Raw genomic sequence first — 23462 nt, 5'->3', positions numbered from 1 at the left:
AGCTTCCTGCCATCCAGGACCTCTATCCCAGGAGTTGTCAGAGGACGGCCCTAGAAATTGTCTAAGACTCCAGCCACCCTAGTCATAAACTGTTCTCTCTGCTACCGCACAGCAAGCGGTACCGGAGTGCCAAGTCTTGGTCCAAAAGGCTTCTTAACAGCTTCTAACCCCAAGCCACAAGACTCGTGAACAGCTAATCAAATGGCTACCCAGACTATTTGCATTGTCCCCCCCCTCTTTTACACTGCTACTTTCTGTTTATTATCTATGCATAGTCACTTTAACTCTACCTACATATACATATTACCTCAAATTACCTCGACTAACCTATGCCCCCACACATTGACTCTGTACCGGTACCCCCTGAATATAGCCTCGCTACTGTTACTTTAATGCTGCTCTTTAATTATTATAATTTTTCATTTATTTTTTATTTAACACTTATTTTTTCTTAAAACTGCATTATTGGTTAAGGGCTTGTAAGTAAGCATTTCACTGTAAGGTTTACACCTGTTGCATTCGGCGCATGTGACAAATAAAATTGGATTTGATTTGAGTAGCCTCCAAGTCCCTGCAGCTCAAAAACATCCCCAATGCATGATGCTGCCACCACCATGCTTCACCGTAGAGATGGTGACAGGTTTCCTCCAGATGTGACGCTTGGCATTCAGACCAAAGAGTTTAATCTTGGTTTCATCAGACCAGAGTATCTTGTTTCTCATGATCTGAGAGTCTTTAGGTGCCTTTTGGCAAACTCCAAGCGGTCTGTCATGTGCCTTTTCCTTCGACCTCATGGCTTGGTTTTTGCTCTGACATGCACTGTCAACTGTGGGACCTCATATAGACAGGTGTGTACCTTTCCAAATCATGTCCAATCAATTGAATTTACCACAGGTGGACTCCAATCAAGTTTTAGAAACATTTCAATGATGATCAATGGAAACAGGATGCACCTGAGCTCAATTTCGAGTCTCATAGCAAAGGGTCTGAATACCTATGTAAATAAGTTCTTTCTGTTTAATAAATTAGCAAAAAATTCTAAAAACCTGTTTTCGCTTTGTCATTATGGGGTATTGTGTGTCAATTGATGAGGGGAAAAAAACTATTTCATACATTTTAGAATAAGGCTGTAACGCAACAAAATGTGCAAAAGTCAAGTGGTCTGAATACTTTCCGAATGCACTGTAGATCACTTTTCCGGTTCTGATTCTGTTCCTTGAAAAACAACCTTCTTTCAGGTTTTTAAGTTCTGTTCCCTGAACCGGTTCCAACCCCTGATAAAAACAGCTTTTCTAAGAAAACTGAACTTTCCTAATCCTTTGCTTCCGAGTAATACCACCACCAGACGCCCCAACGCCCATCACAACAACATAATCCAATATAAGAAGGGCTTCTGCCCTGAATGAGACTGGAGAGAGGGAGAGGGGAGAGGGGGAGGGGGGAGAGAGACAGAGAGACAGAGAGAGGGGTTGGATAGACAAAGAGAGGGGGATCGAGGGAGAGAGAGAATGAGAGAGAAGGGAGAAATAGATAGGAAGAGAGATGGGAGAAAGAGAGAAGGAGAGAAAAGGGGAGAGAAAGAGAGGAATTGGGAGGGAATGGATGGCTGCAGGGAAGAGTGAATGGACGGTGAATGGACGGAAGAGACATCATGCCTGCAGGACCACACTGACATAAACACAGACAGTAACAGGCCCCACGGTGCCAAACAGCACAGCTAACCACATGATCCTGACGAGTGTGTGTGTGTGTTTATGTGTGTGTTTGTGTGTTCTGTGTGTGTGAGAGAGGAAGCGCATGGTGTGTGTGTTCTGTGTGTGTTCCCCTCCTAATGGCCCGTACAGACGTCAGAGCCGTGGTCTGTCCCCTGGTCTGTTCCACAGATGAGCACTAACGATGACGCTCCTTGCCTCTCACAATGTCTTCCCACAGCCACAAAAACAGCAGCGTAAAAAAAGAGAAGAGGAGATGGAGAGACAAACGAGATGACAAAGACGGAGAGAGAGACGGAGAGATGGCGAGATGGAGAGAAGAGAGAGGAGTTCAGAGAGAGGTAACTAAGGATAAAGAACGTGGGACGTGTGTTGCTTGTTGGATTGGGTGAGGGTTTGACGCTTGTCAGTGTTCAGTGTTCAACATTAGCAGAACGTAAACTCCAACCACACAGACAACCATAACAACCACGAGTCAACCCCAGTGGAACGCCAGCCCTGTGGGCCCAAGTGATCACCTAAATATCCTCAAACATCTGTGCACACGTCAAGCTAGGATTTGCTCCAGTATGATAGCCCACCACAGAGAGGTGCGTTTTGAACCACCTTGTTTTGCTTCCCTTAGTGATGCGCACGCTATGCTTGACATACAGGGTTAAAGGCAGTGGTTAACTACAGCTGGTTATCCAACCTGACACAACCTCTGTGACCACTGTTCACCCATGGAGGCAGGACACAGCTCCTGGGTGCATATGTCGATCATGACTTAAGCCATGAACACACACACGCACGCACACACACACACACACACACACGCACGCACGCACACAGGGTGTGTTTTGCAGGTCTGGTAGGGATTACTAGCGTCACTGCTCCTGTGTTTATTTGACCAGGCCAGCCCTCCCGTTGCCCCCCCCCCCCCCCCCCCGCCTGCCTTGTACGCTCTTCTGCACGTCTGTTTGAAATGTCAGATGGGCAGAAAACGAGGGAAGGACGAGAGGGGTGTGTGTGTGTGTGTGTGTGTGTGTGTGTGTGTGTGTGTGTGTGTGTGTGTGTGTGTGTGTGTGTTCTGCCTTGGAGCTGGACATGAAACATAAACCAACAGCTGCAAAGAGCAAATGTCCCCCTTTTACTTGTCACAATGTTCAAAGGATGAAAAGAGCTTTCTCTTTGTTTCTGAGAGAACGATGCTCTTTATGGCCCCTTCATTATTTAGAGAGTATGGTAACACAGCTTTTACTGAGCAATTGAGTCTAACAGCAGACCAGACCAGTGAACTTCCTCATCTAACGGACAAAGCTTACATCAGACAGACACAATAAGTTTTAGAAAACGATTTCATCCAAACCAATTTGAGAGGCATTGAATGTTGTGGCTGAACATCCTCCCTGCAGATGGGACGATGGGATCAAAGCCAACTCTCCAGTACATGCCCTACGATGAGCCCTCCCAGGCCCGGGGACCTACTGACTGATTGGATTAGCCCAATGTTTTGACTAACTAGGTTTTATTGACAGCATATATTTGCATCATCAGATCACCCTTTCTGATAAGATCAGAAGTGGTAATAAAGTAGACTACAGGATAAACCTTGTAGATAGGATTTATGGATAAAGCGTGGATAAATGCTTTTGCAAATAGCTAAAGCACAGATGAAGAAGGTAGCTAAAGCACGTAGCACATGTCAGGCGGATGGATCTGCCGACTATGTGGGTCTCCTGTGGGGGTGCCAGGGAGGGACCGTGAACAAAGTTACGGGCCTAGGACATGGACTTTCAGTACTTTAAGAAGCATGAGTATAAATAGTGTATATGTAAACACAACCAACCATCTTTCAGTTACCATCCTCCACCCCAGCCCCACATGATGGCCCGTTCCATCACAGACGCACGCACGCACGCACGCACACACACACACACACACAGAGATCTGCCTTACATAACAGTGTGTGATGGCAGCTGAGGACGCCATGCCGCCGCCGGCATCTGTCCTCTGAAAGATGGACTGAGAGAGAGATAAAGGACAGAGAAAGAGGGAGGGAGAAGAGGAAAGAGACTGGGGGGCAAGGGAGACTAAGATGGAATGAGTTAGAGAGAGATTACCACCCAAATACCAGGGAATAACTACTTCCCCAACAACACTTTCAATTGAGAGAGAGAGAGAGAGAGAGAGAGAGAGAGACACACACATCTACATCTAAGCATGCAGAGTGAGATGTAGAGGGACAGGACAGTGGACATTGGGTCTTATGTAATGACCAGTGCAGTTTGTATGGGTTTGTACAGGACCTTTCCTGCGCTGGTTGAAGGCATGGGGGACAGATGTTGGAGCTTCATATCAGTCCCCATCTCCCTGTGCCACTACAGTTAACACGTTACCCTATGTCCTAATGTGTCACTGCCAGAGACCTCTTGCTGCTCAGATAACAGGTACTGTACCTTAGTGTCATGGAAGTGTCATCGGCACCTTAGAGAAAGGAGGAGGAGAAAGAGGAGTAGGATGGGGTTCTGTGGATCTCTCCAGCTCAGGGACTTGGAACAGCAACACCTCCCTTCACAAAATGTCACATTCCCACTTCCCTTTTCACACCCCTAGCCGCACTCGCAAGCTCCCTCTGTCACATGTAACACACTTGTAAAGTGTTTACTGTTCATACAGTACACTACACACACACACACGCTCTCTGTGATACACACAAATACAATGCTGTGTTGTCCCAAGTTTGTGTTATTTTGCATTTATAAGCAAATTCTGCACAGCGTCATCAGCCAAGCAGCTGTGAGGTAACGAGCCACCAGTCAACCATCTCTCTCACACACACACACACACACACACACACACACACACACACACACACACAATTGTTATTACAGAGCATTCATCTGGCCAGGGTTTTAAGGCGACTCTCCCTGCTCTGGAACCCATTAGGCCTTCTGGAAGTAATTCAAGGGGGGTGGAGGTGTGTGTGTGTGGCAGCTGGGACACACCTGAGGATACAACGCACCCTCCGTCCTCTACCACAAAACAACCGACAAGATAGCTACTCTGGTTGTGAACCGGACAAAAAAATATTTAAAAAAAAATCCTGTTTATCCCTATGGCCACATAAAACGCATCCAGCACATGAAAAATCGGAGAAAATGCAGTGTGTCGGCAAAGAAAAACAAACAAATAAAAAAGGCCTAATGTTCACCAGCATGATGATGTCATCTTCAAGCGCCTTCGGTCCCTATACTCAGTCCCTGCATACGTCTGTGCTCAGAATACCTTGCCTTGTGTACACAAAATTACCACTCAAATACCAGGGAATAACTACTTCTCAAACAACACATAGAACAGAGCAAGTCTGGCAGGCTGGCTGAGGGATAGGGCAGAGAGAACACCCACTGTCTTAGTGCTTTCTCTACTTTACTCTGTGCATTTCAGGCCTTGCATACAAAACATATAGTGCCTTCAGAAAGTGTTCACACACTTAACTTTTTCCACATTTTGTTGTGGAAAAGCCTGCATTTAAAATTGATTAAATTGAGATTTTGTGTCACTGGCATACCCCAAAATGTCAAAATGGAATTACAGTATGCTTTTAGACATTTTCATAAATTAATAAAAAATGTAACGCTGAAATGTCTTGAGTCAATAAGTATTCAACCCATTTGTTATGGCAAGCCTAAATAAGTTCAGGAGTAAAAATGTGCTTAATAAGTCACATAATAAGACGCATGGACTCACTCTGTGTGCAATAATATGACTCTGACTACCTGATCTCTGTACCCAACACATACAATTATCTGTAAGTTCCCTCAGTCGAGCAGTGAATTTAAAACACAGATTCAACCGCAAAGAACAGGGAGGTTTTCCAATGCATCACAAAGAAGGGCACCTAATACATTTACATTTTAGTCATTTAGCAGAGGCTCTTATCCAGAGCGACTTACAGTAGTGAATGCATACATTTCATACTTTTTTTTTTCTTCCCCGTACTGGTCCCCCGTGGGAATCGAACCCACAACCCTGGCGTGGCAAACACCATGCTCTACCAATGCTCTACCAACTGAGCCACACAGCATACCATGTTGAAAGCAAACATTCCATGGCAATCACATACACTTAGAATGTAAACATGCAACCTAGAGTGATATTCAATTGTACAGTATTTATACTATTAGTAGATAGGTTAAAAATAATAAAAGCAGACATTGAATATCCCTTTGAGCATGGTGAAGTTATTAATTACACTTTGGATGGTGTATCAATACACCCAGTCACTACAACGATACAGGCGTCCTTCCTAACTCACTTGCCAGAGAGGAAGGAAACCACTCAGGGATTTCACCATGAGGCCAATGGTGACTTTAAAACAGTTACAGAATTGAATGGCTGTGATAGGAGAATGGGTCAAAAACATTGTAGTTACTCTACAATACTAACCTAAATGACAGAGTGAAAAGAAAGAAGCCTGTATAGATTTAAAATATTCCAAAACATGCATCTTGTTTGCAATAAGGCACTAAAGTAAAACTGCAAAGAATGTGGCAAAGAAATTAACTTTATGTCCTGAATACAAAGCGCTATGTTTGGGGCAAATCCAACACAACACATCACTGAGTACCACTCTTCATATTTTCAAGCATGGTGGTGGCTGCATCATGTTATGGGTATATTTGTCATTGGAAAAGACTAGGGAGTTTTTTAGGATAAAAAGAAACGGAATAGAGCTAAGCAGAAGCAAAATCCTAGAGGAAAACCTGGTTCAGTCTGCTTTCAACCAGACACTGGGAGATGAATTCCCCTTCAGCAGGACAATAACCTAAAACACAAGGCTAAATATACACTGGAGTCGCTTACCAAGACGACATTGAATGATCCTGAGTGGCCTAGTTATAGTTTTGACTTAAATTGGCCTGAAAATCTATGGCAAGACTTGAAATTGGCTGTCTAGCAATGATCCACAACCAACTTGACAGAGCTTTTAATAGAATAATGTGCAAATATTGTGCAATCCAGGTGTGCAAAGCTCTTAGTCTTACCCAGAAAGACTCACAACTGTAATCACTGCCAAAAGTGATCTAATTAAATATTTCGGTATTTAATTTTCAATACAAGAATAAGTCAAGGGGTATGAACACTTTCTGAAGTAGAGGTCGACTGGTTGTGATTTTTCAACGCCGATACCGATACTGATTATTGGAGGACCAAAAAAAACCGATACCAATTAAATCATCCAATTTTTATTTATATATTTGTAATAATGACAATTACAACAATACTGAATGAACACTTTTCTTTTTACTTAATATAATACATCAATAAAATCAATTTAGTCTCAAATAAATAATGAAACATGTTCAATTTGGTTTAAATAATGCAAAAACACAGTGTTGGAGAAGAAAGTAAAAGTGCAATATGTGCCATGTAAGAAAGCTAACGTTTAAGTTCCTTGCTCAGAACATGAGAACATATGAAAGCTGGTCGTTCCTTTTAACATGAGTCTTCAATATTCCCAGTTAAGAAGTTTTAGGTTGTAGTTATTATAGGAATTATAGGACTATTTCTCTCTATACCATTTGTATTTCATATACCTTTGACTATCGGATGTTCTTATAGGCACTATAGTATTGCCAGCCTAATCTCGGGAGTTGATAGGCTTGAAGTCATAAACAGCGCTGTGCTTCAAGCATTGCGAAGAGCTGCTGGCAAACGCAGGAAAGTGCTGTTTGAATGAATGCTTACGAGCCTGCTGCTGACTACCACCGCTCAGACTGCTCTATCAAATCATAGACTTAATTATAAAATAATAAACACACAGAAATACGAGCCTTAGGTCATTAATATGGTCAAACCCGGAAACTCTCATTTCGAAAACAAAATGTTTATTCTTTCAGTGAAATATGGAACCGAAGTCTAAATATTGCTGTTACATTGCACAACATTCAATGTTATGTCATAATTATGTCAAATTCTGTCAAATTAATTACAGTCTTCGATAGGAAGAAATGGTCTTCACACAGTTCGCAACGAGCCAGGCGGCCCAAACTGCTGCATATACCCTGATTCTGCTTGCAGTGAACGCAAGAGAAGTGACACAATTTCCCTACTTAATATTGCCTGCTAACATGAATTTCATTTAACTAAAAATCCAGGTTTAAAAAAATATAGTTGTGTATTAATTTTAAGAAAGGCATTGATGTTTATGGTTAGGTACATTGGTGCAACAATAGTACTTTTTTCATGAATGCGCTTTTATAAAATCATCACCCGTTTGGCGAAGTAGGCTGTGATTCGATGATAAATTAACAGGCACCGCACTGATTATATGCAACGTAGGACAAGCTAGTTAAACTAGTAATATCATCAACCATGTGTAGTTAACTAGTGATTATGTGAAGTTTGATAGTTTTTTATAAGATAAGTTTAATGCCAGCTAGCAACTTACCGTGGCTCCTTGCTGCACTCGCGTAACAGGTGTTCAGCCTGCCACGCAGTCTCCTTGTGGATTGCAATGTAATCGGCCATAATCGGCATCTAAAAATGCCGATTACCCACTGTTATGAAAACTTGAAATCGGTCCTAAATAATCGGCCATGCTGATTAATCGGTCGACCTCTATTCTGAAGGCATTCGGAAAGTATTCAGACTCCTTCCCCTTTTCCACATTTTATTACATTACAGCTTTATTTTAAAATGGATAAAAAATATATATATTTAATGATCATCCTTGAGATATTTCTACATCTTCATTGGAGTCCACCTGTGGAAAATTCTATTGATTGGACATGATTTGGAAAGGAACACACCTGTCAATATAAGGTCCCACAGTTGACAGAGGAGGTCAGAGCAAAAACCAAGCCATGAGGTCGAAGGAAAAGTCCATTTAGCTCAGAGACAGGATTGTGTCTAGGCACAGATCTGGAGAAGGGTACCAAAAACGTTCTGCAGCATTGAAGGTCCCCAAGAACACAGTGGCCTCCATCATTCTTAAATGGAAGAAGTTTGGAACCACCAAGACTCTTCCTAGAACTGGCCGCCCGGCCAAACTAAGCAATCAGGGGAGAAGGGCCTTGGTCAGGGAGGTGACCAAGAACCCGATGGTCACTCTGACAGAGCTCCAGAGTTCCTCTGTGGAGATAAGAGAACCTTCCAGAAGGACAAGCATCTCTGTAGCACTCAACCAATCAGGCCTTTATGGTAGAGTGGCCAGACAGAAGCCACTCCTCAATAAAAGGCACATGACAGCCCGCTTGGAGTTTTCTAAAAGGTACCTAAAGACTCTCAGACATGAGAAACAAGATTCTCTGGTCTGATGAAACCAAGATTGAACTCTTTGGCCTGAATGCCAAGCGTCACATCTGGAAGAAATCTGGCACCATCCCTACAGTGAAGCATGGTGGTGGCCGCATCATGCTGTGGGGATGTTTTTCAGTGCCAGTAACTGGGAGACTAGTCAGGGTGAGGGAAAGATGAACGGAGTAAAGTACTGAGAGATCCTTGATGAAAGACTGCTGCAGAGCGCTCAGGACCTCAGATTGAGATGACGATTCACCTTCCAACAGGACAACGACACTAAGCACACAGCCGAGATAACGCAGGAGTGGCTTTGGGACAAGTCTCTGAATGTCCTTTAGTGCCCCAGCCAGAGCCCAGACTTGAACCCAATTGAACCTCTCTGGAGAGACCTGAAAATAGCTGTGCAGCGACTCTCCCCATCCAACCTTTCAAAGCTTGAGAGGATCTGCAGAGAAGAATGGGACAAACTCCCCCAAAAAAGGTGTATCAAGCTTGTGGCGTCATACCCAAGAAGACTCAAGTCTGTAATCGCTGCCAAAGGTACTTCAACAAAGTACTGAGTAAAGGGTCTGAATGCTAATGTAATGTGATATTTCAGCTTTATAAATTAGCAAAAATTTCTTCAAACATGTTTTTGCTTTGTCATTATGGGGTATTGTGTATAGATTGATGAGGGAAAATAACTATTTAATCAGTTTTAGAATAAGGCTGTAATGTAGCAAAATGTGGAAAAAGTCAAGGGGTCTGAATATTTTTCAAATGCACTGTACATCCTTTTGCTTCTACATAAATAGTTAGAACCCAAGATATCCAGGTCCAAAACAGCTTCCGTTAAGAATACATCAAAAAGTTGACCTATATACTATTCAATGTTTTTAACATGATGCATCTGCGCAATATCCCTTCGTCTATATACTAAGCTGAGCTAACTGATGACTCATTAACAGTTCCAAGACATCTGCATCCAACACTAGTACATTGTTGCCTTGCCAAAACAAGACAACAACTTCTTGGCTTAAGCAGAAACAGGCAAGTAGCCTACTGTCCCTATCCAATCCCAGACCCATTTCTCAGGATAAAGATCTGATCCGACCTAGTGTAACCTAGCAGCAGGCTCTCTTTGGCTCCAGGAACAGACTGCATTGCGCACGTCTCCATTGTGTTGTGCGTAAAAGCAGCATTACACAAGCAAGGAGAGTAATAGAAGTGAAAAACACTACCAGCTGCATGTGATGCAATTACGCTGGCAATTATCTGATAGACAACCACAGCACCAGGCATTGTGGAGCCTTGGAGGAGGCTGGGAGGGAGGCAGGGGGCAGGGAGGGCAAACACTGCAGCCCAGCAGACTGATGACAGCGCAGAAGCATTGGGCGACTCAGAGGGCTAGCCTGGAACCCTCTTGGTCCACAGAAAGCTCAAATGTATGAGATTTTATTCCGAAGCCACAACAATCTGTAATGTTAATTTTTCAAACCTTTACTTGGACAGGTAAGCCATTGAGAAATAATTCCATTTTACAACAAGGACCTGGTTAAACAGTATGAACATTTATAAACACTCATCTCTCAAACACACCCGCACACACACACCGAACCCAGTAACGCTGCACGCTCAACTAGGCCATGGTAATCAACCACAGTGACGTGACCTGTGGACAGGAGCTATGGTTTATGAGGACTCATACATGGTTTATGATGACTGTGGTCATCTGGAAGGCTCCTCAAGGACAGTTCTCCGATGCTGCTGCTGCTACAGGGGATTGAGCCATCCATTTCTTATAACAGGACGCTATTGTAGACATTTCTAGAAATGTAGCAGATTTTCTCATTACACTTATGATTAATCGAATTCACACAATTGATCACATTGGCTGTCTGTTCTCTCCAATGAACTGATAAAAACACCCTTTACATAATTATTTTAATAAAATTCTCTTTTTTCAACAACAAAATATCTGACCATGCAGCAGTACACCTCCTCGTATGCTGAATGAGACTCCTCCACGTCTCTCCTCCTGAACATGGCATTGTATTGTGCTGTGTTGCACGGCAGCATTTAGCCCACTTCTCTCTCTAATTAAAATAGACTCAGAGAAAACAAACCCTGCACCAAAATCCTTCAGCCTTTTTTTCTCTAGCCTCTCCCTCGCTCTCCCTGGCTCTCACTCGTTTTCAGACGGACAAACAGACAGATGTACAGACCTGGTTTCTGTTAAAGGCTGGCTTTCTTCCCCCCCTCCCCATCTGCCTGGGCATATTTTCAAACTAAAACACACCATTGAGTGGGTAACAGTACGCTCCTTGTCTGGGACCAGGGGCTCATATGGCTGGCCAGCAGGGTAGCCACTCTGTATATGGGGAGAGGGGAGAGGAGAGCGCGTTGGGGGGAGAGAGGAGAGGCTAGCCGGGAGCAGGGTGAGGGGAGTAGGAAGTTGGGAGCAGGGAGTGAGTTGCAGGGGAGAGAGGAGGAGGGCAGGGAGCGGGGGAGAAGGGAGCTGGGCAGCGGCCAGTCCAGGTTAAAATAACAAGCTGCCTCTCAGCAGTGGGCTTAGCAGCCCTACAGCTAGTCAGCTAGAGTTGGGGCTCAAGCTTTCTCTCTCTCTCGCTGGTACACACTGACACACAAATTCTCAGAAACGCACACACAAACACATCCACATGCGGGTACACACTGTGCACACACCTTGCATAGGCACACACATACCGGTATGTGGACAAACCAGTATGGTACTGACGCACACATATGTAGTCATATGTATTCATGCCTTCACAATCATGCATGAATACATACATGGAGCATATGCTTGGCTGCCCAGGCAAGCATACAGACACATCCCATCTCTCCTGTTTCACATGTGAGCGATGTTGACGTGAGTCTGATAATGAACTCCTAATGAGGAGGATAAGTCAGACTGTGACAACCGGAGGCAGAATTTCTCTTTGGGATTACTCTGGTCTCTAACTCCCGACACAATACTGGCTTTTCATAGGCTACTGTGAGACTATACAGGCATCTGCTATGTTTCACTAGTGAATGGAAAGAGAAAACAACCCAAATCCTAATGTACCTTCAGGTACCGGATAGAAAAAAACAAGTACATGGAAAAGAACCATTGTCTATATAGGAGACACTGTCTTGGCAGGCACGGCAGAAACTGTAGAAATGTTTTAGTGTTTGGAGTGAGTGTGTGTTAGTATTTGAACGTGGTGTCTGTTAGTGTTTTAGTGAGCAGAGCGGTGCTGTGGTGTGTTTATAATAACAGTGGTGAGGTTTCACAGGCCAGCTAGGCTGTTGTCCTGTTACGACTGCCATATTTGGTAGACTTGGCAGGAAACTGTTCTCCCTCCTTCATTTCTCTCCATCTCTCTTACGTCTTTCACCACTCTCCATCCCCATCCTTCTCTTCCTCACTTGCTCTCTGCCCTCCATTCCTCCCTCTCTCCTCCACCTACCTCTGGCCTGAATGAGGCAGTCCATTCATTTTTTTTTCTTCATAAGAGCTACAGCTGCACACCTGGTGACATAAGGGCACGGCTCTCTTCGCTTTCTCTCCGTCTTTCTTTCTCTACCTCTCCTACCCTTTACCCCTGCCTCTCTATCGATCAATCTACATCTTCCTCTGTCGCTCCCTCTTTTCGCCCTCTCTGCATCTCCCCCTCTCTCTCTCTTTGCTTCTCCCTCCCACTCCCTTCTTCCCCTGCATCTCTCTATACCTCCCTAGCTCAGCCTCTCCGTCTCTCTTCCTCTTCAGGACCATGTACTGGTGGTGCTGTTCTTTGAGACTCGGTTCGCTGTGCAACACTGGGTTTTTTAAATGAATGAGGTTTGGCAGCCAGCGGCCCCATCATCCAGCTGAAGCTACACATTCCTCGGACACCCTCTCACAGTCTCAGCTAGGCCCCTCTCACTCACAACCAAAACAAGGTTGGTCGTGCTGAGCTTGTGTGTGCGTGCGTGCGAGTGGGTGAGTGAGTGTGCGTAAAAGATCCCTCTGTCCATTCACACACAGACAAGCTCAATTAAACAGAGAGGGCTAGGCAGACTAATAAAGTCAACATTCAGCATGTCTCGTCGTCAGGTGGAAATGACACCCTCTCTGCTTCCGACAAGATGAAAACAGGTGAATGTACCACATGTAGAGGAATATGCTCAAAACATACACAAGCACACACACAAGCTCGGCACGGCCAACCTCATTTTGGTTGTGAGTGAGGGGCCTAGCTGCGACACACACACAACAAGCCACTATGTTAAGTACAAACCGGTTCCAAGTTAATCTGTTTTTGTACAGATGTAGGATCTTAATTTGAGCCAGCTTGCTACAGCATGAAAATAATCCTGCAGCAACAGGAAATGTGAATTATTATGTGGATTATAATTAATCTACATTTTTGTAGGGGTTGATACATTTTTCTTAAGGGAAAATCAAGTCTGAAATTTCAAAGTGGGAATTACAAACTTCAGAAGCCTTTTTAAACCTCAAAAACACTACAAGCTTTACATTGCAGTTCTCCTGCAACAGGGAGATCAAATTAAGATCCTACATCTGTACATGATCCAGGCCCTTTTGGGGACTATAGTCTAAACCTATGAGGGCAGATAGAATAGTCCAGCCTACTAACCTTGTATCAGTGGCACAGAAATTCAGGAATCTATGGCACAGAGCGTAATGTGGCGGGTCTCTGTGGGAATGAATGTGCGTCATTGAGAGAATAGGGTTTCCCTCAAATAGATTCTTGCTGCACCCTTTTCTCCTTCAAATTTAACTGAATCACACCCTCCTTCTCATTCTTTCTCTCTCTCTCTCTGTCATTCCCTCTCTCACTCTCTCTCTCGCTGTGGCATAGAATATTAAGATGTTTGATAATTAGATAATATACAGTTTGAAAATTGAACAAAATTCAGAACTGTTTGGACTATTGGAGCCCCATTTCCCAACTCTTTTTCAAGCATTCAACTATTTTAGCAGAAGCATTGTTATAATGTATGGCATTGTAGAATATACAGTCCTCTTCTGTGTGTGTGTGTGGATAGGGAAAATGAGAAGGAGAATCAAGCCATAAACTAATCTCATATAAAATGGCTTTTTTAAATGTCCAATTTACAACTTCTCTATTGCTGAGCCAAAGTTTGGATTGAATCAGCCCCAAACTCACTACAAAAGGCTATTTCCTCGAATCATATCCCTCTAGAAGCCTCTGCTGAAATACAAACCATTTTTGCAGCTAGCTAGTCCACTGCAGCGCTACCGCAGAGCTACTCACACTGTCTAAAAAGAGATTTATATCATGATATGTCATTAGAAGTGCTCTAACGTTCTGAGAAATCCCCCAGAAATTCATTAAAAAGCTATTTGTGAAGCAGTAATCTATCTGAAACGGTTTCATCTGACATTGCAATGTCTTCATCAAACTATACATGCTATATTATACAGATGGTAATGATTTACTAAGAACTGAATGTTCATAAAGCCTACCTTACACATCTATAAACACATTGTAAACATGAAATTATGGCTACAGAGAGCAAAACAATGGCGACAGGAAAGTTCGAAGTAGCAGTGGAGGACTTCTTGGGACTGTTGGATGCTGCAATGTAAAGCAAGAGCACATTCTGGCAGGCAGTCAGCAGAGGCTGGCTCATAAATACTGCAGGAGGGCAGGTTTATGAAAATCTATGCTTCTCTGAGTTGAGCGAGAACTGCACCCAGAGGAGAGCTAGACACAAACACACACACATACACGCAAGCACACACGCACACACAAAACGAGATGAGTTTTTTTTTAAATCCTTGGGAAAAACAAAAGGCTGCTTCTAAAATTATACCCTATTCCATTAGTATTGCACTAAAAAGCCATTCACTATGGAGAATACAGAATAATGTCCTACCATCATAGGTGACATTTGATAATTTCCCATACTGTACAGGACATACTCTGCTGACCGGCGATCAGGCCCTGTTTTACAGACAGACGTGTTTTGATCCAGCCAGCGAGCCTCTCCTGGTGTAACTAGCCTTCTCTCTCAAGAGGCTTACGCAACTCACTTCAAGGAAACGCCTGTGGAGGACAGGACATGCTGCCTGGCCTGCCGCTCCGCACAGCACTCACCCTGACCAATCGCAAGGCCTCTTGAGTATCAAAGCTCCCGTAACCAAGTACTCTGAGAGAGGGGAGACAATTTGTCAGACCTCGTGTCGTTGTGTGTTGTTAGTGAGGTTGGTCAGCATCATTGAACACGATTTGATCAGATGACCCATCGCTAACACAATGTACAGTTCAAAAGGGATGTGCCCAAAGTCCCTCAACAGTCAACACCAAAACACATGGCCTAAACACGTTGCAATAAACATCCGTATGAAGATATGGGCCAGCTAGGCCTCTTACTTAAAAATAAGTAATTATATTTAAGACTTTAGACAGCGTGCTAGTCTAGAGTACAATGTACACTATCCTTGTGGTTATCCATGTGGATTTTATACGTTCAATGTTGTTTTTTATGCTCCTTTGCTGCAAAAACAATTGCCCTCAGGGACAAATAAAGTTGAAACCTTTTGGAGTGTCCAGTATCCCATCTTTAATAGTGTGACATGCCTTCTGCCAACACAAAAACGTCTGCTTGGATATTATCTCAACTTGGATACCTTTTCATTTTTGTTTTATTCTAATCTATCACTAGAGGGCGTAACTTCCATGGGAGGCAACACAGTAGTAACTGCTGAGAAGGTATGGAGGAGCTGTTGTGAAAGTTCACCCTTGAAGATCAGGGACAACAAATCTAACAGTTATGAGTGAAGGTTGTCGTATGACAGAGATCAGTCGTTGTTGATTCACTTTGTTGAAGAAATCACGGTTGAGATGATGCATTATGAACACTACCCACAGGTCTGGTTGACATACCAGAGTACCTCAGCTTCACATGGATGTGTTCATACACATCATACATGCTGAGGAGGATACAAAACTTTGCCAGCAGTACAGCTTGTCTTCTCTGTTGTAAAGCTTATAAAGGCTGTGTACTTGGGGAGCCCCATGCACAAAACCTGTACATCTGCATTTAAAATGTAGCATCTGTACTAACTTTGGATTGCAATTCAAAGATGAGAAAACATATCAGGAGATAGAAAAAAAAAAGTCCAACATTGCATAAAATCTGTTCTTAAAGACAGGAAACCCTTCTCAGGATACACAGTGTCCTTAGACATAAAATAAACAAAGCAGAGGATGAATAAAATAATGGGCAAGGTCAGTAAATGCACTTGAATACAATAAAAAGCTACTCTAGAATGTGTACCTTCACATTTAAGATTAATTTCTTATCCATTTAAGCCACATTCAAGCCGGTCTGTAGAACGCAATTCCCGGTAACTACCGTATAAAAACACATCAATTACAGTAAACGATGCGGAAATGTGTTTGATATCAGTCTCTAACTACTGATAACCTTTTAAAATAGGTGTGAGCTGACGTGAAAGCCTTTCCTCCGACCCACAGCCACCTAGCCAGATCAAACAAAAGGCCGAGTTTGAGGGCTGGTTATCAGACCTGACTCTGTCTCAGGTGCCCCACCCTGGTATGACTTACTACCCGAAGGGCAAAGCAATCCTTCGCTAGATGGAGGGACTGGACACACAGTATATACACCATACTGACCACTGGACAGTGGCATACAGTTGTTTATCAAAAGCACAAACACATACTTGCCATTTGAACAGTGGCCTACTTTAAAATAGAACGGGAAAAGGAAAAGGGGAACGTGCACGCAGAGAGTATTTCCCTTTAATAGCGTAGATAAAGTGCTCATGATAGAATCAGCACAAGTTAACACACGTGTTCTATATAGTAGCCTATAGGGATATGCGTTGGAGAAGAAGCTGAGCTTTGAGACATCCGGCAAAGTAATTCGAAGGACCTGTCTAATGTAATAATAATAGGCCTAATAATAATAACAATAATCACAATCATAATAATAATAATACATTAGGGCACAATGCGTTAATTGTGGGCACATTTTTGTGCCATTCCCTTGCCCTAAAAAAAAAAAGCCAAACATTCAAATTATAGCTAAGCTTTTACCTGTTCCCGTGGAATGCATGGGAGCGAGGTCCTTCGGTGGGACTTGCTGTTGCTGTGACTGTGCGCCATGTCTGAGGAGACCACCGAACTGGACCGCCGTCGCCTTTTAAACACGGGAATGATATTATCTTCCTTCCCCGCTGTCACGTAGCTACAACCCGCCCCGAGTGGCCCTGAGCCCGTCAGGAGCCGGTCAGCATACCTCGCTAGCAGGACCCCCAGCACTCCTACCAGGTACGCCAGGTAGGGTCTCCAGCTGGCCCGGACCTTGTTGAGGGAGATGAGAGACACAGTCCTGATGATGCTGATGAAGACGATGACGGAAACCCCCTGTCCGAGCCTGACCACCATCAGCGCCCCGCCGGCTAGACAGGACAGAACCACCAAGGTGGCGGTAAACGACAGCAACTGGTCCTCCGCACCGTGCAAGAGAGACTGCGCCGCGGCTTCGCCCAAGTGACACACTGCCAACAGAAACACGGCGGTCCGGATCAGCACCCCGCAACGGATCAGGTACAAGCCAACCCAAAAGAAGGCACATACGAGAGTGAAGACGGGGGACACCAGGTACCATACGTTCAACAACAGTTCCACCACACAGCTCGCCACGAAATGAATTAGAGATCCAGACTCGCCGTTCTTCTCGCCGTTACTGCCGCAACTCTGCTGCTCCACGTCCCAGTCAACCAATCTGACCAGCAAAGCGAGGATAACCGATACAGAGCCCACACACACTGCTGATGACAGTCTCCGGGAAGTCCATATTTCTGCGAGTCTCAGCCACGACTGGCAGCCTGCGTCCTGATACAGAGGGGTGACACATGTTTTCACATAGCCGTTGCGCTCCACCGCCCGCGGGTATTTCTCATGAGCGCTCCTTGATATACCTCTGCCACTGTCAGCTTCCACTTCCATCGCCATCACATAGGGGGAGCGAAGAAAGCGGCGTGAACTATATATTTGCAGTGTGTAAATGTAAAAGGCTCAGTGCATTTTCATACCATGTTTGACAGAGAGAGCCATAACGCGCGGCAGTGTGTGGGACTGTGCGCTACTGCATGGGCGCTTCCAAATTATTGACCCATTTCTCCCCAAAACACACACAATGTAGGCTACATAAAAATACAGAACACGAATGAACGAACAAACGTACTGAAAAAAAGTAACGGTTCACTGTGAAGACTTCAACAAACCGCGTAAAACATCCCCATATTTTCTCTAGTCCTCCCTGCGCGGGAGCAGCCTCCATCCGGTGAACCAGAAAGAGCAACTCTTGGCGATTCGCACATCTAGGCCACTGCCTGCATCTCCTCTCATCTCCCTCTATACCGCCCTCTCGCACAACACTCCTCTCTCCTTTGTGCCGCTCCGTCTGTTTCTCTCTCGGTGTTATTTCTCCCTCACGTTTCTTCTGCTCTTCATAGGTTAGGCTACTACTCTCCTATTGAAGGGACAGCAGCGGAGTTTGCCGAAGCGCGGCATACTGCTGCGCGGACGTAAACCATGTTTACATAGAGATTTCCTGCCGTATTCTTTTTTAAAAAATTTTTTACAGAGGTGAAATAGAGCCCCGACTTGGTCCGGTGACTCGAAAGGCGTCACAAAACAAAGCAATAATGATCGTGATGGTATTGATTATAATTATGATAATGATTGCAATAATTAGGCCCATTTCCACGAACATCAATTATAACATTTTCTGTAGGCTCTGCTGGAAATAAATACCATGTCATGGTAGTAGAAAATGGCTGGTGAGTTTCCCAGTGCAGTTGGAAACCGCTGGCAGAAGATCCCACGTTTTTTCTATGGAAGGTGTACCTTGAATAATGCATATTAAACTCACTTGCATCATGGGCTACGTCATCCAATCCATATCCTAAAAAGATGAGCTCAACTTACACCTCTTCTCTCATTGCGTATTTCATGAAAGGAATGAACTTCAAAGGGTAAACATTAGGCTATCTTTCACTTTTTATGATCTTATCAACTCTTATCAACTTATCAAATGATTTTACGGTAAGCCAAATCGATTGTCATGAAAGAGGAGACCAGGCAGGTGCAACTGAAGGGCAATTCACATGATGCTTCTACATCTGCATTGCTTCCTGTTTGGGGTTTTAGGCTGGGTTTCTGTACAGCACTTTGTGACAACGGCTGATGTAAAAAGGGCTATATAAATAAATGTGTTTGATGTAAGACTGGATCTGAGGTTTGTGAAGTGGCATAAATGGCACCCTATTCCCTATATAGTAAAAAGGAGTGCTTTATATAGGGAATGAGTGCCATTTGGGACCCAAGTTAGATTTGGAATATAAACTAATCACATATTTTGGTAGAATAGAACAACTTTTGGGAGCAGTGTATTCAGAGAGGAAAGGTGTTTGAGATTGTGTTTGCAGTATGCCACAGGTAGAGGTCACACATCCGACCTCCCTCCCTACCAGCTCTGTGATGTCACATTGTAGCTTGTTAATGCGTGACCTTACATGCACTTGTTATTTATTGATTCAACCCTTATTTTAACAGGTAATTTGACTGAGAACACATTCTCATTTACAGCAACAACCTGGGGAATAGTTACAGGGGAGATGAAGGGAGATGAATGAACCAATTGGAAGCTGGGGATGATTAGGTGGCTATGATGATACAGTATGAGGGCCAGAATGGGAATTTAACCAGGGCACCAGGGTTAACACCCTTACTCTAATCATAAGTGCCATGGAATCTTTAGTGACCACTGAGAGTCAGGTCACCAGTTTAACGTCCCATCCAAAAGACGGCACCCTACACAGGGCAATGTCCCCAATCCCTGCCCTGGGGCATTGGGATATTTTTCTAGACCAGAGGAAAGAGTGCCTCCTACTGGCACTCCAACACCACTTCCAGCAGCATCTGATCTCTCATCCAGGGACCGACTAGGACCAAACCTGCTTAGTTTTAAAGGCAACATTGTACATTGGCACTCAGGTGTTATACAAAAACACTAAAAGACGTTTAAAAATGAACGGCAAAGCCCTGCTCTCCAACTTAACCTTAACATGTTTATTGGACAAAAGAACGGAATAGGCCTAAGCTGATGGATCTCACATGGCAAGGACCCTTTCTCAAAGCAAACAGCTCTGAGCAGTCCAAGATGAAGAGAGTGTGATGTGTCAAACAGAGACCACCGCTAATGTACCCAAGCTAAAATAAACACATGACTGACTCCAGATCAGAACATACAAGGAGGTGTGCGCACACAGACAGACCTCTGTACATTTTGTGATTACCCTGAGTGTTTTGGTCGCCTAGTTTTATGAGTGTTACACCGGAGACCTACCGCGAAGGCTGAAATCATCTGTTTATGGTTCATAGACAGTCTTGTTATGCATACCTACACTGTAAACACACTGTCCGTACATAGGTATTACAATGTTATTGTAAAGCTGGCCGGTTGGAGTGCAGCACCTCTCCTCTCTGTCTAGCCATGCTTTGCTCAATGGTGCTGAGGGCAGACCCCTTTTAAAAGGGTGCAGCATTCCTGTTAATGAGACACAATAGTTAGCATTCAACACAATTAGGACCAATTCCATTTCACAGTAGGACAAATCCATTTCAAACCAACCCAAAGAGTTGCCTAGATGGTAACACCGCGTTACATTATTACAATGTTATTACTATACAAGGTCAATGTATTGCAAAGTAGGACCAGTCTCTGTAACCTTAGCAGGACGGCCCTGTCTGCCTCTGCTGGACCATGTAACCTTTCTCCTGGACCTCCCGAGTGGCACAGCAGTCTAAGAAACTGCATCACAGTGCTAGAGGCGCCACTACAGATCCGGGATCGATCCCGGGCTGTATCGCAGCCGGCCGCAACCGGGAGACCCATGAGGCGGCACACAATTGGTCCTGTGTCGTCCGGGTTAGGGGAAGGTTTGGCCGGCTGGGATGTCCTTGTCCCATCGCACTCTAGTGACTCCTTGTGGAATCACTAGAGCATGCACGCTGACCTTGGTCGCCAGCTGTACGGTGTTCCTTCAACACATTATTGCGGCTGGCTTCCGGGTTAAGCGAGCAGTGTGTCAAGAAGCAGCGCGGCTTGGCGGGGTCGTGTCTCGGAGGATGCATGGCTCTCGACCTTCGCCTCTCCCGAGTCCGTACGGGAGTTGCAGCGATGGGACAAGACTGTCATGAGTGTGCAAAGCTGTCATCAAGGCAAAGGGTGGCTACTGCTCTGTAAGAAGCCTAGATACAGCGACAGTGTTTAACATTCAGACAAGATACTCCCGCCAATGCCCTGCTAAATAATCCTGCCCTTTCTGTGACTGTATCCCAGAGCCAAATCAGTGACTCTGAAACCCATTACAGGTGGGACAAACAGCGGCTGAGCACAGGGAGAATCCAACCTTGAACAGGGTTAAATTCTGACTGCTGGTACGTCAGTGGTGCTGACATGAATCCCGTCTTGGCAGGGACAGGTTGGGATAATAACAATCCTAAACCTTTAGTCCCGATCCTTCATGTTGTCCTCTCTAGACACACTCCTGTGGTCAAATGGGAATCAAGGAATCTGAGGAGCTGGCTCACCCTGCAGACTACTGGGAGAGGAGAGGAGGATGGAGGGGGCATTGATGGAGCTGTGTCAGGAAAACAAAGGAGTGGAGAGAGGAGACGATCAGAGGGGGAGAGAACAAGAGAAAAGAAAGGAGAAGAGAAGAAGAAATTAGAAGAGAGTGGAGGAGAGCAACGAAAAGGAAAAGTCAGGGGAGGATAGATTAGAGGAGAGGAGAGGACAAGAGAGGAGAGGAGGGACTGTACAACTCTACTAATAAACCGTATGAGCCATGTGTTATGATGCACATAGTAGCCCACTTTTGAACCTAATTATCCCCTACTAATCAGCCAGAGCTCAAAGTTCAAACTCCTCTCCGACCAGCCCAACTGGATCAACAAATCAAACATCCCATTTCTGGAAACAATGTAGCATTTGGAGGGGATACAGATTCCTCCATCCACGCTACTAAAAACATCCCATATTTTTCCAAACATAGCCGGTGAATTTTTAGCCTTCCCAAACGACAGCGATTTGTAACCATAACAGGGTTTAACTAAGGGTCAATAATGAGTTCATATCACGGTTGAGTTAAACCATGGTTCCTGATAACGAGGTTGGCCTGTGTTTGTAAAGAAGAATTTGTTCTTAACTGACGTGCTTAGTTAAATAAAGGTTAAATAAAAAATACAAATTGGACCCTGGGAGCAGAGACCTGAGGCTACGTACCTAAATCTCCTGTGTGGTCTATGTTGTGTAGTTAGTAGCCTGGATGCCACTTCTTTATCCATGCGTTGGCTTTAGCCATTGTTGGTTTAAGCAGAAACATTCAGGAAGCCAGGCTAGTTGTGTAGAGACTGGCTCGTTGAACTGAAGGTCACACGGGGTCATATAACACATTATGAGGCGAGGAAGGCCTGGTTACTCTGGCTCCAGTTAACCCTCGCTCTGTGTAGCCTACGAATGTGAACATTTTAAACAGGATAACAGGGCAGAGCACGCTCCCCTCGATCAATAGGCCTGACTGATGACTCATCAACCAGACAAAAGATCCACTTTTAGAAAGCACTAATGTTTCACAATGGACTTCAGCACTCAATCAACCCCATGGGCAGATCATTATGTTGATGGCAGATATCCAGGTGGATGATTCCCAGGTATACATGACCAGGGTCCCTTTGATGTCCATGGGTCTACTCTCCTCCTCTCCTCATTACAGTTAACACATACACATTCACACACTCACACACACATTCTCTCTTTCTTTCTTTCTTTCTTTCTCACTCACACACACACACACACACACACACACACACACACACACACACACACACACACACACACACACACACACACACACACACACACACACACACACACACACACACACACACACACGCGCGCAGTGTGTGTTCACACATGCTGCCTGCTCCAGAGTTACTTGTGTCGTAAGCTTGCTGAATGAGCAGCAGCAGCCCCTGTGTGTCTACAGAACTGAGACACTGCCCCCAGCCTCAGCTTGCTACCGCAAAGAAAGGAGAGGACATTTTGAATCGCCATACTCCCAATGAATCAACACAGCTGTGTCAATTCCTAAGAAACTGTCGTAATTAATATTAAAAGCTTTTAATATCAACAATAATATTTTGGTTACACTTACTCAAAATGAATTCCACTTATACCTGTGTAGAAACATTGTAATTAAACTAGCAAAAATATTGTATTAACATGCTGTTACATATTTCTAGTGATCTATACATTTTTTGATTTGTTTTTGTTTCAGGCTAAACCCACCAGAATGACTGGGAGGAGCCTGCTGCAGCTGTAGTGGAGTGCGGCCTGTTTGCATAGCGGTCA

General features: G+C 44.3%; 1 protein-coding gene across 2 annotated transcripts in view; it reads right to left on the bottom strand.

Annotated features, from left to right (window-relative positions):
• pde3a (phosphodiesterase 3A, cGMP-inhibited) overlaps positions 1-18443 on the bottom strand; it is a 79899-nt gene extending 61456 nt beyond the window's left edge. For both annotated transcript variants that reach the window (XM_029742315.1, XM_029742316.1), the window contains exon 1: positions 17075-18443. In XM_029742315.1, the coding sequence (XP_029598175.1) occupies positions 17075-17995 (921 nt within the window). In that variant the 5' untranslated portion in view covers positions 17996-18443. The remainder of the gene's footprint in view (positions 1-17074) is intronic.
• Positions 18444-23462: the final 5019 nt, after the last annotated feature.

This window comes from Salmo trutta, chromosome 40 (assembly GCF_901001165.1).
Source record: "Salmo trutta chromosome 40, fSalTru1.1, whole genome shotgun sequence".
Taxonomy (NCBI): Eukaryota; Metazoa; Chordata; class Actinopteri; order Salmoniformes; family Salmonidae; genus Salmo; species Salmo trutta.
The sequence above is the reverse complement of the archived record's forward strand: the minus strand, read 5'-3'. Positions and strand labels throughout refer to the sequence as shown.